The 15,358-nt window shown below is 41.5% G+C and overlaps 1 protein-coding gene and 1 long non-coding RNA gene across 6 annotated transcripts in view; one reads left to right on the forward strand and one right to left on the reverse strand.

Annotated features, from left to right (window-relative positions):
- Positions 1-3,419, reverse strand: part of LOC117939407 — a 20,066-nt gene extending 16,647 nt beyond the window's left edge. The window contains exon 1 of the long non-coding RNA XR_004655579.1: positions 3,341-3,419. This is a non-coding gene — a long non-coding RNA (uncharacterized LOC117939407). The remainder of the gene's footprint in view (positions 1-3,340) is intronic.
- The window catches only part of LOC117939396 (receptor tyrosine-protein kinase erbB-4-like), a 238,984-nt gene that overhangs the window by 155,319 nt on the left and 68,307 nt on the right, over positions 1-15,358 (forward strand). For all 5 annotated transcript variants that reach the window (XM_034864733.1, XM_034864729.1, XM_034864730.1 and 2 more), the window contains 7 exons: positions 6,740-6,874; positions 8,297-8,362; positions 10,623-10,741; positions 11,495-11,636; positions 12,287-12,400; positions 14,466-14,592; positions 14,820-14,893. In XM_034864733.1, the coding sequence (XP_034720624.1) occupies positions 6,740-6,874; positions 8,297-8,362; positions 10,623-10,741; positions 11,495-11,636; positions 12,287-12,400; positions 14,466-14,592; positions 14,820-14,893 (777 nt within the window). The remainder of the gene's footprint in view (positions 1-6,739; positions 6,875-8,296; positions 8,363-10,622; positions 10,742-11,494; positions 11,637-12,286; positions 12,401-14,465; positions 14,593-14,819; positions 14,894-15,358) is intronic.

Here is a 15,358-nt window from a genome sequence, read left to right on the forward strand (position 1 = left end):
TATATATATATGTGTATGGATATATATACTGTATATATTTGTGTGTATATGTATGTATGTGTGTGTATATGTGTGTGTATGTGTATATTTACTGTGTGTGTGTGTGTGTGTATATATATATATATATATTTCATTCAGGAGGAAGACCCTTTGTTGCAGATATGCAAAGACTTGTTGTACGAATGCATGATATGACATCTACAGTCTTTGGAGATTAGACTCCATCATTATGAAATGAGACATACAGTATATCCCCCGATGGAGTCTAGACACTGATGGTGAACTTGAAGACCAATCCAAGGAGCCGACAGTCATGTCGAAAGAGGACCCAGGATCCGTGCGTGATGAAGACCGGAGGAGCAAGGGGAGGAGGAGGGTTGTGCTCTGAGCCTGAAATGACAGTTAAGCAGCAGAGAAAAACTGGTTTAAAACAGGGAAGTCATGCTGTGATGGGCTCGTATAGGTGAACGCCTCTAACAGCTGTTCAGTTTAGAAGAGAGAGAATGTGTTTAGTTTAGAAGTCTTCCTGCAATAATTTATGCTAAGCTCCATTTATATAATTCACGTACATTATCCTAAATGTATCCACAACAGCTTAACACAGAGGAAGTGTTGAGTTTGTATTAAGAGCGCCAATAGCAAATTACAATGGAAGCAGATCAATAAACAGTTAATATGATACAAAATACTTATAAAACATGGAATTTAGATAAGGCCAGTCTCTAATCCTAGCTTGACTTAAGTAAAGCCAAAAGCTCTCTTCATTGAGGTGAATAACATAAATAGTTGAGTTTAAGAATGTATTACATATGCAGTTTGAATGTGTATGTGTTAAGATGGACATGACCTCTAATGACATTGTTAATGGCACTTCATTTGCTCTGGAAACCTATGAAAATGGTGCATCAAGTTCCCATTTTTGGAAACAATAAGTTGGTCAAAAAATGCCAAGAAAATGTGCTTCCATTGGGGCTCTCTGCATTTCTCTCCCAAGCTCTGAATGATTAATTGGCATTTAAGAGGTAAAGCCTCGGCTTAGCGCTCAAGCTCTGCCTACAAATGTGAGGCTTTTTTGATCTGATACAGCAGAGCTCCAAGATGCTTTTTGCAGGAGTTGTTTATCACAGGGATTTTGCATGTCTTTGTGCTGCATTTTACATGTTCACCTATACAAATTTTAGCTGACTAAATGTGCAATCTGTCTGCTGGCTTTTTGCATGGGCATCTAAGGGCTTTCATGTGCTTGTAGTGTATGTGCGTGTTTGTATGTGTGGGGCTAAAAAAAAAAGAAGAGGGATCATTTTGATTTCTCTGTTCCCCGTGCTCAGCAAGTCAGCCCTTCACCGGAGTGAGAAAGTACATGCCGTCCGGGAGGGAATGGGTGGGTCTGAGGGGTGGATTTAGGGTGGAGGACAACAAGGATGGAGAGATGATCCTAATAAAAAAGAGCGGAGTGGATGGCCCGAATGCACTCTGCTTTACTTGTGTGATTCGTTACACACCCGCCCCGAGACGAGGCGATAACGGCAAACGCATGGACTCATCAGCCAAGGACGGATCACTATTACGGCCTTATTCATCAGCATAATTAGAAAGAGAAAGAGATGTGGGACAAGTGGCTAGCTGCAATGATGAAAGCTCATCAGCAGGCTCCCTATAGAGCTATGGGCACTGATTGGTGCTGGGGCCATCATTGCCTAGAAACTACTTCAAACTAGGAGCTCTTCGCTCTGCTGAATGACAGTAAAATGAACTTAATTGGCTTGCAAAGGCACAGGGATCATTTTTACTTCCTTAACTGATCTGTACACTGATTGGTCTGATCTCTATTTTGAGATAAATAAATATTCCCAGGAAACCTCATACCACATTGCCTCTCTGAACCTTGAGTTCTTAAAAGCCACTCCTGCCAAAATCAGTGACTTTTATTTATTTTTATAGCTCTGCATAATCATTCAAGGGTCACAGGATAAATGTCAGGGCACTCTGACTCTCTCTCTCTCTCCCCTTGCCCTTTTCACTATTTGGTGCTTCTTATGTCAATGATGTAGAAATGAAAGCCTATCTTTGCCCTTCTGTTTGTTCTATGGATGAAAGTAGCAGCTAAGTGCGAAATGTGAAATATACATGCACACATAGGGTGTAAAAAGGTTGTTTCCTGATGCTGTTTCCTATCATTATCAGGTTTCTTCAAGTGTTCAGATGTTCATTTCAGACCAGTGTTTTCCTCTTTAAATAGTTAATGTTAGTGCACTGTACAAATAATTGGATAACCGTCAGCAGTAATCATTTGACAATGATAAAGATACATCTAAAGAAAAAGACACAAAGATGTAATCACCCAGTACTGACGGACAGTTACTAAGTCAAGGATAATATTTTAATTTTTGGCCGCACAAACTGTACTCTGGTTGTAAGCTGAACCACTGGTTTCTAAGCAATTTAGCTGGTAACCCATGACAACATACCAATGTCCACATGAGACCCCTTGTCTACCAGTTGTGACCAAACAGTGACTTACTTTTCATTTGTTCCATTTCTTTTACATTAGCCAATTCTTATTCCTTATTAAGGAAAAATATTCCTTATTAATTATTAAGGACAACACACATTAATCAACATTTCTGTAAATGTGCCATTGTTAGCCAGACAGGTAATTTCTGACTCTTGTCCTTTGGCCAGATCATTTTTGACCAGAGCAACCGGAAAAAGCAAGACATTAGTAGAGGTTAAACTATAAAGACAGAAGTCAACAAGACACCATACAGACAGCTAGAGCAACAAATAAGCTTTCTTTAAAGTCTGTAAAAAATGACATAGCTTTGTGTCGTAGCATTTGTACTGTCTGTACCTTCTATCTGCACGCTTGTTGTTTAATGATGAACAGGTGGAGATCTTGCCGATTCAAAGCTGTGATTGGCTGGAATATAGTTATACTGTAGTCAAGTTGATTTGCTTGTGTGTTCATACCTTAAAATTTCAACAGTACAGTACCAGTATGTTAACCTCTGTATGGCATATCTACTTTTTATCATATCTTCGTTCAGTATTGTGTAGTCTTTTAATGCTTGACTTTGTTTAAGGTCAAGCATACCCCTCACATCTCACCCCACTTCTTTATTAGCAAATGGTACGTTCCAGTTTAGGTGAGGCCTATAGGTAAGGCTGAAATGGTAAAAATAGTCTTGCTAGCATTCGTGCATTAGTTTGACTTCATAAATAAGATTTATAAATATAAATTGGACATCTGTTACACTTTTCCTAGTCTTGCAAAGTCTACACTTGGAACAGACTTTCTTAAAGTCCATATCAAACATGTTGCTTAAACTGTCTCCCCGACTCCTCCACTTGCTTCCCTTCCTCAAATCTTAGTCCCTCCCACGGAGGAGGCGCAGGAGAGACGCGAGGAAATTGTGGGAGGAGAGAGGAGACGGGCTAATGTGATGTAAGGTCTTTTCCTCTGAAGCGTCCCACGAATTTGTCAGCTGTTTGGGCGAAAGTTACCAACTCCTTCAGCTGCACAACTTCCGGAATAGCTGCTCTCATGCATCCTCGCCTATTGCTCCTCAACGATCCCTCCTTGATGCCCAGTCCTTGGGGCAGAAGCAAGGGCTTTGAGACGGCCTTTACCGAGGAGGGACAGAACAGCGTCCGGTTCAGCCGAGGACCGAGGAGCTATCAAATAAGGGACATGAGATGCAGCCCTGCACAAGGGCCCTTCTAAACTTGAGCACTTGAAAGTTCACTTGTGGCACCCGTTAACGTCTATGCTATTGCGAGGCATTAGTTTCAACCAATTGTAATCAACAAAAACACTGAATACACCGCTTCCCGTAAAGCAAAGGAAAGATCTTCAGAAGCCTTGTTCTTAGAGCTGCATCTCAGAGCTTTTTTTTAGCAAATCCCTAGGACATTGTTTCCCCAAAAGTTGATTTATATGGAAGAAAATGGTTACTTTGAACACATGTTTTAATCGTAATTCCTTGTGTTAGCCTTAGCAATAACCTTGGTTTCTCTCCTTTCATGTTCTTCCCATATCTCCCTCTCCTACTGCCCTCTCTATGTTTTATTTCTCCACACCCACCTCCCTTTGCTCTGATGCAGGACAATAGCTTTTATGACTACCTCGTAATTCACAGCCGTGTGGATGGTGTGGGGATAGGACGGAGGGAGGGTTGTGGTGGCAGATGGTCGGCTGTAGATCTCCCAACCTGATGGACAGATCGAAGCGTGGAGGTGGGGGCACTTGAGAGGAGCGGAAAGGAGGGGTAGGTGGCGGTGGCGGCGACGCAGGACTGTCGCGCGTCAATGAATGACCACGCCATGCAGGCTTGTCATCCCACTCGAAGAGTTAGTGCCCTTGCCTGGATGGACAGCAGAGGTGGCAATTTGTCTCTCAGCGAGCAGACGGGATCTGGACACAAGCACTTAAAAGAGCATTTGGGCCAGTGCTAGGTGGCTGGAACAGAGAGACAGCTCCCCCATAAAACAGCAAAATGGATTGCTATCTGTCATACCATGAAATGTAGAAATTACGACCTAAAAAAAAGTTATGAAAAATGTTTGCTGTCTTATTTTGTCATTTTTATACTGTAAGTTTCAAATTCTAGAAAGCTATATATTAATGGAATGTATTTTTCTTTCTAGTCTTAAAGACTACTCAAAGCACTTTTACATAGTACATGGACCATTCACACGTTGTGGCCAAGGTCAGCCGTACATGTAATGAATATCCAGCTAGTGTTGCGTTCTTCCAGTCAGGTGTAGTAAGAGTTAATTGCTGAGCAAAGGAGAGCTCTTATCCTTCATTAAGTGTTCAACCATGTTGAAAAGACACCCAAACAAATGTCTGGTCTGAGCAATGGCCAGATATAGTGATTCAAATTCAAATCGCTGTCTTTCTGAGACTGTGTGTGGGAACCTGCGTGTTCCCACTCAACAACATTTTTTTTTCTTCTCCCTGTGCTAAGCAAGTTGTGTACAAAACGACTGTCTGTTGAAGGATCTTTTGAGGAATGAAGTGACACTGTATAGTTTTCCGGGCAACAACAAAGCCCTGTATCTTGCTAAAGTGACTCAAGGGGAACCAGATTATAATCCAGTGCTGGGGTAAAGAAGAAAAGAAATTCACAGAGATGAATCTATGTTTATTAAGTATATTGTACATGTAATGTCAGAAATCCCTTGAACCTGGGATGTTGCTTGTGGTTTTGCATATTTTTAAACGACATGCTGACAGTGCGGTTCGCATGTTATTTGACTAAAGCACAGCCTGTCTCTTTTTTTTTCACCCACCGCCCAAGAATGTAAAACACCCCCTGATAAATTGTCCATTGTGACGGGAACATGATTACATGAAGCCGCGGCTGTAGGCCATTCAGCCGGCAGACGGAGCGCCATGTCACCTCTAAGAGGGCTTTGAATAAATGTCCCCGTCTCTACCAAGGCCCACTTCCTTAATCAGGGTGTCGGATGGTAATGATTAGCTTCCTGCGTGTGCTTCTCCGTCGCTGAATCATCCGCATAACTCATACACTGTTAATAATCTGCTTGGGGAGATAATACCCTTCTTTACCTCCAGCTAATCCAGCCCTGATCTGAACCACATTGTTACTTTTTTTTGTATTAAATTTAATTTATTATGACAAGTACTTTCATGGAATCCGGCACCACTTTATATTCAAGGAGAAAGGGATGCAATGTGATTGTGTCTAAATCCCTCAACTGGGTTAAATAATATAGTCAGCTGGTGTCCCAGAGAGAAAGAGACACTGATGGGGGCTGTTGTTTCTCTTATGCCACAGGTCACGGCTTGGTGGGGATTACTGCAGCATCATTTCATTCTGTGTCCATATCGAAAACCTGGATTAGTTTCAGGGAGGGATTAGAATGTATTATCATACTCCATGCACAGGCATCTGTTAAGGGCACTGGTCCTTGAAAAGAAACATATTTTTGTCATTAAGTGACTGCGGGATGAGGACTCTGCCTTTGTCTTTGGTGTGTCGGCTCTCTCTTTGATGGAGGGATGCAAAGAAGGTCAATAGAACTGTGATCCTTGAGTCCGTTTGACGATTTGGGCCAGAAAATAATAATAGAATGACTATATCTTTCAAAATGCTTTTTTACTTTACAACCAGAATGAAGGAAATGCTAAATGTACTGTGAATACCTCTGCTCTACCTATAACATTATTCCCTCTGATAGGAACTCCACACCAGTCTTCATTTACAAAACAGTTATTTCATGAACAGTATACCTCAATTAGGATTGGAGAAAAGCTATGTATCTGCTCCAGTTTACCAATTCCGTTTTAATTAATACAACAAGTATCTGGTCTCTTCCAGTGACCTTCAAGCTCATTAACTCGGTCTACATCTCAAGCTCAATGAAGTCATTTAATACTCAATCCATAATTAAGAACTTCCACTTCTGTACCGTTTGGAGTTCGTCTCCAAAGCTAGCCTATTTTGTTTACATCATAAGAATCCATTTACTGTTTTGTTGTGTAGTTTTTTATGAAACATCATTGTCTTTGGACATTGCATTGGATTACGTTGTGCGTTTGTCAATAGCATTTATCTTCATGCCCAGATGCACTTGAGGGAACACCTTATGCACCACGGTACTCTGAGACAAAGGAGCGATGGGACTTAACCTTGAAGTATTGATTTTCTGCCATTGTGTACATGTACTATATTTCCACTATATTATATCTTTCTTTTGTCTCCCTTTGTAGAAATCCTGAATGGGGGTGTTTATGTTGACCAGAACAAATTCCTGTGCCATGCGGACACCATCCATTGGCGAGACATTATCAAGAACCCTCAGGCTGAGCTGCTGGTGGTACCATCCAACAACAGCAACCTCGGATGTGAGTACCGCACGTGGGTGGAAACCAGTGGAACCAGTATCTTTGGATGAAAGTCCTTTTTTTTCATCTTCTGAAGGCAGACCTCATGCCAACACACTGTAGTAGTACACACACTCACCCCACCGGCAGTCATGCCCAATCCCTTTTTTTATTCATTCCATTTGCCTGCCAGTCATTTGGAAGTGAAATCACATAGTGTTAGATCAACATGTGAACCTTTCCATTGTCGTGGTGTGGTAGCAGCTCTGCAGCAAGGCCTATGGAGCTGCTGTCTGCTGTGATCTTTTTAAATCTCAGTGAATCTGACAGCTGGTTTGAAGTTGCCCACTTCCCCTCGTGTCCCCCTCTTTGTGGTCCCTGCAGTCCCTCAGCTCCCCCTGCTTTGGACATAACAGGCGTCGCTATCCGGCGGACATTGTGTGTCAGAAGAACTGGCTGTTAAAGACTGACTCTCTCAAACTTTTCAGCACAGTTATTTATGAGCCTCTTTGCTCATTTTAAAGAGGGGACAAGGAAAGCAGCGAAGTTTCTTCGTGCCCTCTGTATCAAAACATGTCAGGGTGAACAATAGGGACAGCTGAGGCTCTAAATAGTGGCCAAATACACAGGCAATGGGGGAAATGTTGGGGGTTTCTTCGATGAGAAGGCTCAATGAAGGTCATTGCTTCCAGACTGAGCAGAACAGACTCTGCATAGTGTTGACTCGAGGCACCAGCGGGGAGTTAGAGGCATTGCAAAGCTGGTTACTCTAAAAGAAATGTTTGAGAGGACACTTTAAAGTACATGTGTAAAACATTGCTATTTTGTTGATTAGATGGCTCTGATGGAGGAGGAGGATGAAAAGCAACAGAGAACAGAGGAGGTGGGCCAAAAAAATGACAAGAGAGCGAGTGGGAGTTGAGGTTGCCAATTTGGGGCCCTTTGCCAAGCCGTAGTTAGTATTTAACATTAACAACCCCACAGTGGGAGTGGTTGAAGGGGCCGGGTGACAATCTGCTGTACTATTCTACTTACTCTGTAATTAACCCGTAGTCAATTAAGTCTTGATGATGGGCCACTGGCAGACGAACGCTGTTAGTGCTCTGTCAGGTCCCACTTTGCCTGTGCAAGCGCTTGATGGAAAGGAGTAGAAGCCTGTCTTTCATGCTAATGTTTTGTACAGGCCACAAGTCTGGCTCTGGGTCTGTTGTCGGATGAGCGTAGGAGAGTCGACAGATCTGTCACTATTAGTCGGGGGGGAAATTTAAGGGTGTGCGTGGCTGGACTATTAGGCACTTGGTGTGTGTGTGTGGGGGGGGTGGCTGTGTCTCAATGTGGGTTTAGTCAAAACTACGTTTTAGGAGTTGAAATGAGGAGTTTTCTGATGCAGACTTCCCTGTGTGTGTGTGTGTGTGTGTGTGTGTGTGTGTGTGTCTACTGCAGGCAGACGCTGTCATCGCTCATGTAACGGACGCTGCTGGGGCCATCAGGAAGACCAGTGTCAAACCTGTGAGTATGAGCACACGCACCTAGTTACTCTGGACCTGCTAACTAAGGTGCAACTCGTAGGGCATTACAGATACTGATTTAAAGGAGTAGTTCAAGATTGTAAGAAAATTGTCTTTTTTACTTTTTCATCCTGTCTCCAGCTCTGCACAGACATGAGTCAATCTTCATATCTCATTTTCAGAAAAACCACAAAAACAACGTGAGAATAAAATGTAGGGGTGAAACGGTAACTCAAAAGATTGTCTTGTTTGGTACTCAACCCGCGGTTTGGGATGCACATGTAAGCAGAATCAGTCTTATCATGGCCGGTGACCAGTGAATTACTCCAGCCTAATGACTAACCTGCTAAAAGGCTGCAATGCTTTTATTATCAGTAGGTTTTTGGTATTTCACTTACAGTGTAACACCAAAAACCTACATCTCACCCAGTTTGCTGTACAAGATATATTTTTTGCTCCCCTTGTCGTTTTTGTACCTATCTGTAATAGGACCACAGCCACAGTACTCTGAAAAGCCATATACACCAACAATTTAAAAAGAAATAATAAAAAGGTAAATTATGAAATTTTTCCAATTAAAATTAAAGAATGGCATTTTTTTTGATTTTACACAGGATATTTAAAAGATAGAAAAAGAAAGTTGTAGCACAAGCAGGATTGTGTGTGTGTGTGTGTGTGTGTGTGTGTGTGCATTGTTAGAGGGGTATTTTTTGCCTTTAGTATTTTTGCTAAGCTAGTGCATGCCTACTCAAGATCTCAATTTGACACACAAACACAAGGCTGGTAATAATATGTCTGAGTCCTTCTTTTTCCTTTTAGCACTTTGAGGTTTGTCTTAAATGTAAAGTGCATTACAAATAAAATATATTCTTCTTATTATTATTCTCAGAAAAATAGGAAAGCACTGTATTTCCCTACAATTATTTATTAATTATTTCTTTACATTAAGTCTAGGTTAATGCAACTCTGTTACCTCCCTGATTAGTTTAGGGCAGAGTGACCCACAGTATTAACAGAATGGTGGAAGACGTGTAGAGTCTGCTTTAAAATAATCTATAATCTGCTATAATCTGTTTTTGCACATATTTGATAGGTTTGGGCGATGTGAGCACTTGGGTCCACATCTGTTTTTCAGTGTTTTCCCTCCTAATATTGTTTGGCTCAAAGACTAAAATCATTCTCGAGTTTAATATATTAAATAATATATATGGAAACGTAATACATTTTCTTCAGTGTTACAGTATTTCATGTAGCTGTGGTAGGAGGAGTTCTCGGTGAAAAAAATAACAAAACAACAATAGTAAGACAAAAGAGAAATGTAAGTGCTCTGCATAATTGCAGTTGTACTGTTCTGCTCGTGTATTCAAAACCTAGCGGGGGACTGGCCTGTTTTTCTCAGACTAACACAGACTAATAGACTACAGGGCCTTGTTTTTTTCACTACTGCATCATTATGTTCCCAACACAGCAGCGAGTGAGCCCAACAGCTTTTAATGCCTCAGCTTCAAGCTCCTGCTGACTCGCTGGCTGGTATATCTCCGCCTCTACCACTAATGTGTGGAAAGCTGTTCTTTAGCACAAGTATTGGAGCAAGTATGATGCAAAGGGTACAAGCCATATCCAAGTATTTGTACTGTGCTAATAATACTGCTAATACAGCTTTCCTTTGAAGTAGTTTTGCAATAATAATGCAGGAAAAGGAGTTCATATTTCCATTGTTACCATACGAGTTGGCGTAGCAATAAACAGGCTTTCTGGGAATTATCAGCACAGTTGGAAGGTGTCTATGGCCAATCGGTCCACTTGGCAGAAAACACCCATTGTATAACTACAGATATGTTGAATCAGTGGGGTCCATGAACTTATTGTTTTCAAACTTTATTAGCCAGGGAAAAACCAATCTATTTCCTTTCAGCAACATACCACTTTAGATGCGTGCCTGGGAGCGGCCAAGCACAAGCGCTATTGCGAGCCTCGTTCAAAGGCACCTCCAGAGTAGCTGTTGAAAGAGGAGACTACTGTTCCATGTTTCTTATAGTCCGTCTGGGCAGTCAAGCCAGTAACCTCGTGGACACAAACCCACTTGTCTGACCTTTAGGTTGCTGAAGCCCCTCCTTTGTTTCTGCTGGAATTCCACATCCAGCTATTGTTTGTGTGCAACTATAACAGGAGAGGAAGGTTGAGGGTGGTGGCATTGTCTGTTTTTAGTGTGAATTGGTGTGTCAGACCTTTAAAATTCTGTCTTTTCCCTTCCTGGGCAGTGACAAAGACAGTGTGTGCAGAGCAGTGTGACGGTCGTTGCTTCGGGCCTTACGTCAGCGACTGCTGCCATCGCGAGTGTGCCGGCGGCTGCTTGGGCCCCAAGGACACGGACTGCTTCGTACGTCACAAACACACACATTCTGTTGCTCCTTCTTTCTATCCTCTCTCTATCTTTTACATTTCCCCTCTTATTTCTGCTTTACACAGTCACAGATTTGTAACCCCGTCCTCTTCATCATCTTCCATTCCATGTGTCTTCTTGTGCAACATCTGTTTGTCATCCTCCCCTGCTTGAAAATAATCCACTTTGTTTACCAGGCTGATAAATTGTTTGTCATTTTACGGGGGCTGTAAAAGTCTTTCCGCAACGGCGCTCTTCAATGAACAAATTGGTGATTCAGTGTTCCAATTAGTATCCCTTTTATCACCTCGACTTCCTCCTATTTCGCAAACCTGCGCGCGCGACACGCGGGCGCCTGCTGACAGAGATGATATTGTGGTTGTAATTCACAGAAAAGGCTCATCCAATTCAATTACTGCCGTTTCAGCCTGTGGCCACAGACGACAAGACACTTAAGAGGTTTATGGGAAAACATTTTACCATTTACATCATGGCTGTGGATCAATGGCTCCAATTTTTCTCCCATTTGGCATTCAAAGAGACAATGGACGGCTGCTGCATCTGCGTGTTGCGATCCAACGTAAAAATGAAATGCTGCTGTACTACTATTTCGCTCACAGTGACTTATGTAAGAAAATCACTAGCCTCCCCTGCGCCTTACCTCACTGTGTTACAGTCCATGCAACCCCATGGGAACTCTGGCTAATGCCCTCTGCCTCTCAGCTGACTGTGGTTATGTGTTTTTTGCAGGCTTGCACCAATTTCAACGACAGCGGAGCATGCGTGACCCAGTGCCCTCAGCCGTTTGTGTACAACCCCACTTCTTTTCAGTTAGAGCACAACCCCAGAGCCAAGTACACCTACGGAGCTTTTTGTGTAAAGAAATGCCCACGTAAGTCTGCTTCATGTTATAATGCACATTCAAGCCACTGCAATAGATGTAGTCACTGTAACACTGAGGGAACACAGATGCTCATAATGATGCTCATAATGAAGTTATATAGACTGTGTCTATTGAATAAGCATTTATCCTCCCATCCATCCTACTTCAAGTCGAGATAAATTACTCAAACTCAAATAAATTGTTCATTTCAATCAACTAGATGCCATACCATCTGTTTTAGCTTCTGGCAGAAAAGAAAGCAAATCATATTTCTTTGTTTTCACATACATGGAATCAGGTTGCAGCAGTAATTCAGCAAGCCTGCATTAAAAGTCAAGCTACATCAACAGATTGCATATTCAGGTTCCACTGATCATCAAATGAGCATACACCAGTCACACTTTTCCACTGCCGCCCCCAAGTACTAATTTGATTCATTACTTTTTCTAAGCAATATAGCCCTAGACCATTAGTTTTGATCATTATACAAACGTGATTAAAATACAATCAATTTCTCGCTATTAGAAGGGTCCTTCTAGGAAATTCTTATTCTGAGGAAATGCTACACCTTCATTTCTGCGATTCTACATGATAAAATCATAACAAAATGGTAGGTGGGCAACTGAAGTCAACTAACACTCTTTTTGTGTCACTGTCAGATAATTTCGTGGTGGACCACAGCTCATGTGTCAGAGCATGTCCCAGCAACAAGATGGAAGTGGAGGAGAACCGCATTAAAATGTGCATTCCCTGTACCGACATCTGTCCTAAAGGTAAGCCATGGGATGTTGTCATGAACACCACTTTTCAGTTTGCCCTAGGCAGAATAACAAAATGGAACGTGCATGAGACAGGCCAGTGTTTGTCATTCTAGTTTCATATTTTCGGAAGAAATGTCTTTGTCTTTTGGTAACTTGATATTCTGCTACACATTAGAAAACAAAAGATATGCAGATGTACTGTTCATATCTAAATGTTGACAGTTTTGTCAACCTCATTAATGCTTGTTGCCATTTTTGTTACCATTCTTCTGTTGCTCTTTGTAATAGATGTAGCTGGGTAGCTAGTTATGCAGAAGGATAACTTCCATATTCATAATCCTGCCTAAAAAGCTGACTGATCAATTATTAAATTATTTACCAGCTGCCATTGGTCACAATATACTAGGATAAGAGGTCAAATGTTTTAATTTCCATATATCCAAGGTGTGCTTTTTCAAAAATATTGGGAACGTGAAGCGTTCATGTATCGTTTTGTTTGGTCTGATGGTTACACCGTTAGTATGTGTCAAAGTTTGACACTTAACTCTTAACTGCCATCGTTGGTTCAATTTTGAAGAAACTAGAAATGGTGATGTGTTGATGAAGTGCCTGCATTACCAATAACTGGTGACTGTTGTCTTTTGAGATTGTCAAATGTGTCCTAGAGGCACACTGACAACAGACAGTTTTTTACCTATCTTTCATTGTATAAAGTGGAAGTTATAATCACAGGTTTTTATATAGCTATTTATTCTTCCTGCTTCCCCCACGTCTTGGTCTACTGCACTACATTTACTGTATGTGCAAGAGCTTATGCACTTAAACCATTTTAATCTAATGGATTTATGCTAACAGTGATGATACTGGATCAACAGTAACCCACAATATTACTTAAAAAGCTTTATAGGAAACGTAATTTATTTTTACGGGAGCCAGCTTAGCTTTTTTATAATACACTGAATAAACTTACAGCTGAGTTATTTTGTTCTAGTGTACCCACCAAAATATCAACATTTTATCGTTATACACTTGTTAATTCTAGGATGCATTTCACCCTCCAGCCAGATTATAACTAGATTTAGTATTCTCAAAAGCGTCTATCTTGTTGATTTAAAACGGATGCATTTACGCATGACTTATTCCCAAAATATTCTTAAGCGTGTTATGCAAGCATTCATGCATTATTTAAAGGGATGAACTGTGGCTACATGCTACTCATCTTGCCCCCTTCTCGTATTACTGCCGGGCATATCCACGGAATAGCTCATTACATATGGGAGAATGAATATGACAAATGGATAAATAAAGGTCACATTTGATCCCCACGTGTTAATTAACATGAAATGATCACATAAGGAGAAACTGCTGTTACCTGCTCAGTAATTACAACTCATTTTGTGCGAGTGTCAGCTGAATGCCTGAAACACCTAATGGGAAATTAAGCGGCATTACTTCAGTTCAATACAGCGGCTTAGCCCCTTCATCATATTGTTCTCACAAAGGTAACTGATCTGCACAGAAGTGTGTTCCTCCAGGCTTCATGTATGTGCCGTGGCATCCATTGATTGGCTAATCTCTTGATTACATCTTCATGCGGCAGGGGGGGATTAATGAGGGATAGCCCATGGAACTGGGGGAAATGATAACAAATTAACATTTCAGATATGGAATTGGCTGGTATAAATCACTATCAAAAACTGGTTACACCACTTAATGCAAGCCTTATTCATCATCTCCTCCGCCTCTGTCAGAAATACTTGGCTCACACACCAGACCGCATGTGTAATTAATGCAGATGTAATGAATTCATTATAGCGAGGAATTGGCTGTGGATTGGCCCCTGCTTTCATCAAAAGAATTCCAATGCATGGAGAGGGTTCGTGGCCTTGCCTTTGCACCAAAGCAGGGCTATATTTTCGTAACAGAGTGTAAAGAATTAACGCGACAAATAGCTAATAGTAGTTTCTCAAACTGAGGTCTTTGCTGTATAAGGACACTTTGAACAGACACAACAGCTAATTCATTCCTAAAGCGATTTCAGAAATGCGTAATTGTGCGTTTGCATTTGTTTCCTCAGTGTGTGATGGCATAGGGACGGGCAGCCTGCAGACAGCTCAAACTGTGGATGCCAGCAATATTGATAAATTTGTCAACTGTACCAAAATAAACGGCAACCTGATCTTTCTCATTACGGGCATTAAAGGGTAAGTAACAGCTTGAAACCCCACACACGATGCTTTCAGAGGTTGTTTTTGGTACCCAACCTTAAATCAAAACAACCTCTGCTAGGGAGGTTAGGTTTTCTGCTGTCTTGTCTGTTACTTCTCTTTGTTTTAGAGTAGTTCTAATTCATAAACATGGCCACACGATAGCAGTGCAGGAATATTATTTTTGATAAAGGTAGAATTCACTTTCCTGTGTCTCTCTTCAGGGACATGTATCATGGTATTGGACCTTTGGACCCTGAGCGTCTAAACGTGTTCCGCACTGTGAAGGAGATCACAGGTGAGACTGCCTCACTGGGGCCACCTTGGAAAGATTTACTGCACAAAACAATGTACTTGTGTGTGCGTGTTTGTGTGTGTGTGTGTGTGTGTGCGTGTGTGTGTGCGTTTGCGCATGCTTGAATGTATATTTATTCTCAACTATTAGAGGCCTTAAGGGATGAGCAATACCACATATACAAAGCCTTTTGTCATATTAAACTGCGCTTTGCAGTTGAGCCAAACAGCTGATGGAGGGAAACTGCATTTTCATAATGAAAAGCCAAGCAATAAGAAAGAGAAATGGCCGGTCTATCCCAGCCATTTTCCTGCTCTATCCCTTTAATGTCATTTCCACAGATCCTGATATGATGTAATCTGTCATTAAAGGCAAGTGCAACCGAACAGATTGTGCAGAATATCAACTCAATTCTTTTACCTTTAATTTATTATTGTCTTCTCTGAGCACTTTTCTCCTTCACAAAGA

The sequence above is a fragment of the Etheostoma cragini genome, chromosome 24 (genome assembly GCF_013103735.1).
Source record: "Etheostoma cragini isolate CJK2018 chromosome 24, CSU_Ecrag_1.0, whole genome shotgun sequence".
Lineage (NCBI taxonomy): Eukaryota > Metazoa > Chordata > Actinopteri > Perciformes > Percidae > Etheostoma > Etheostoma cragini.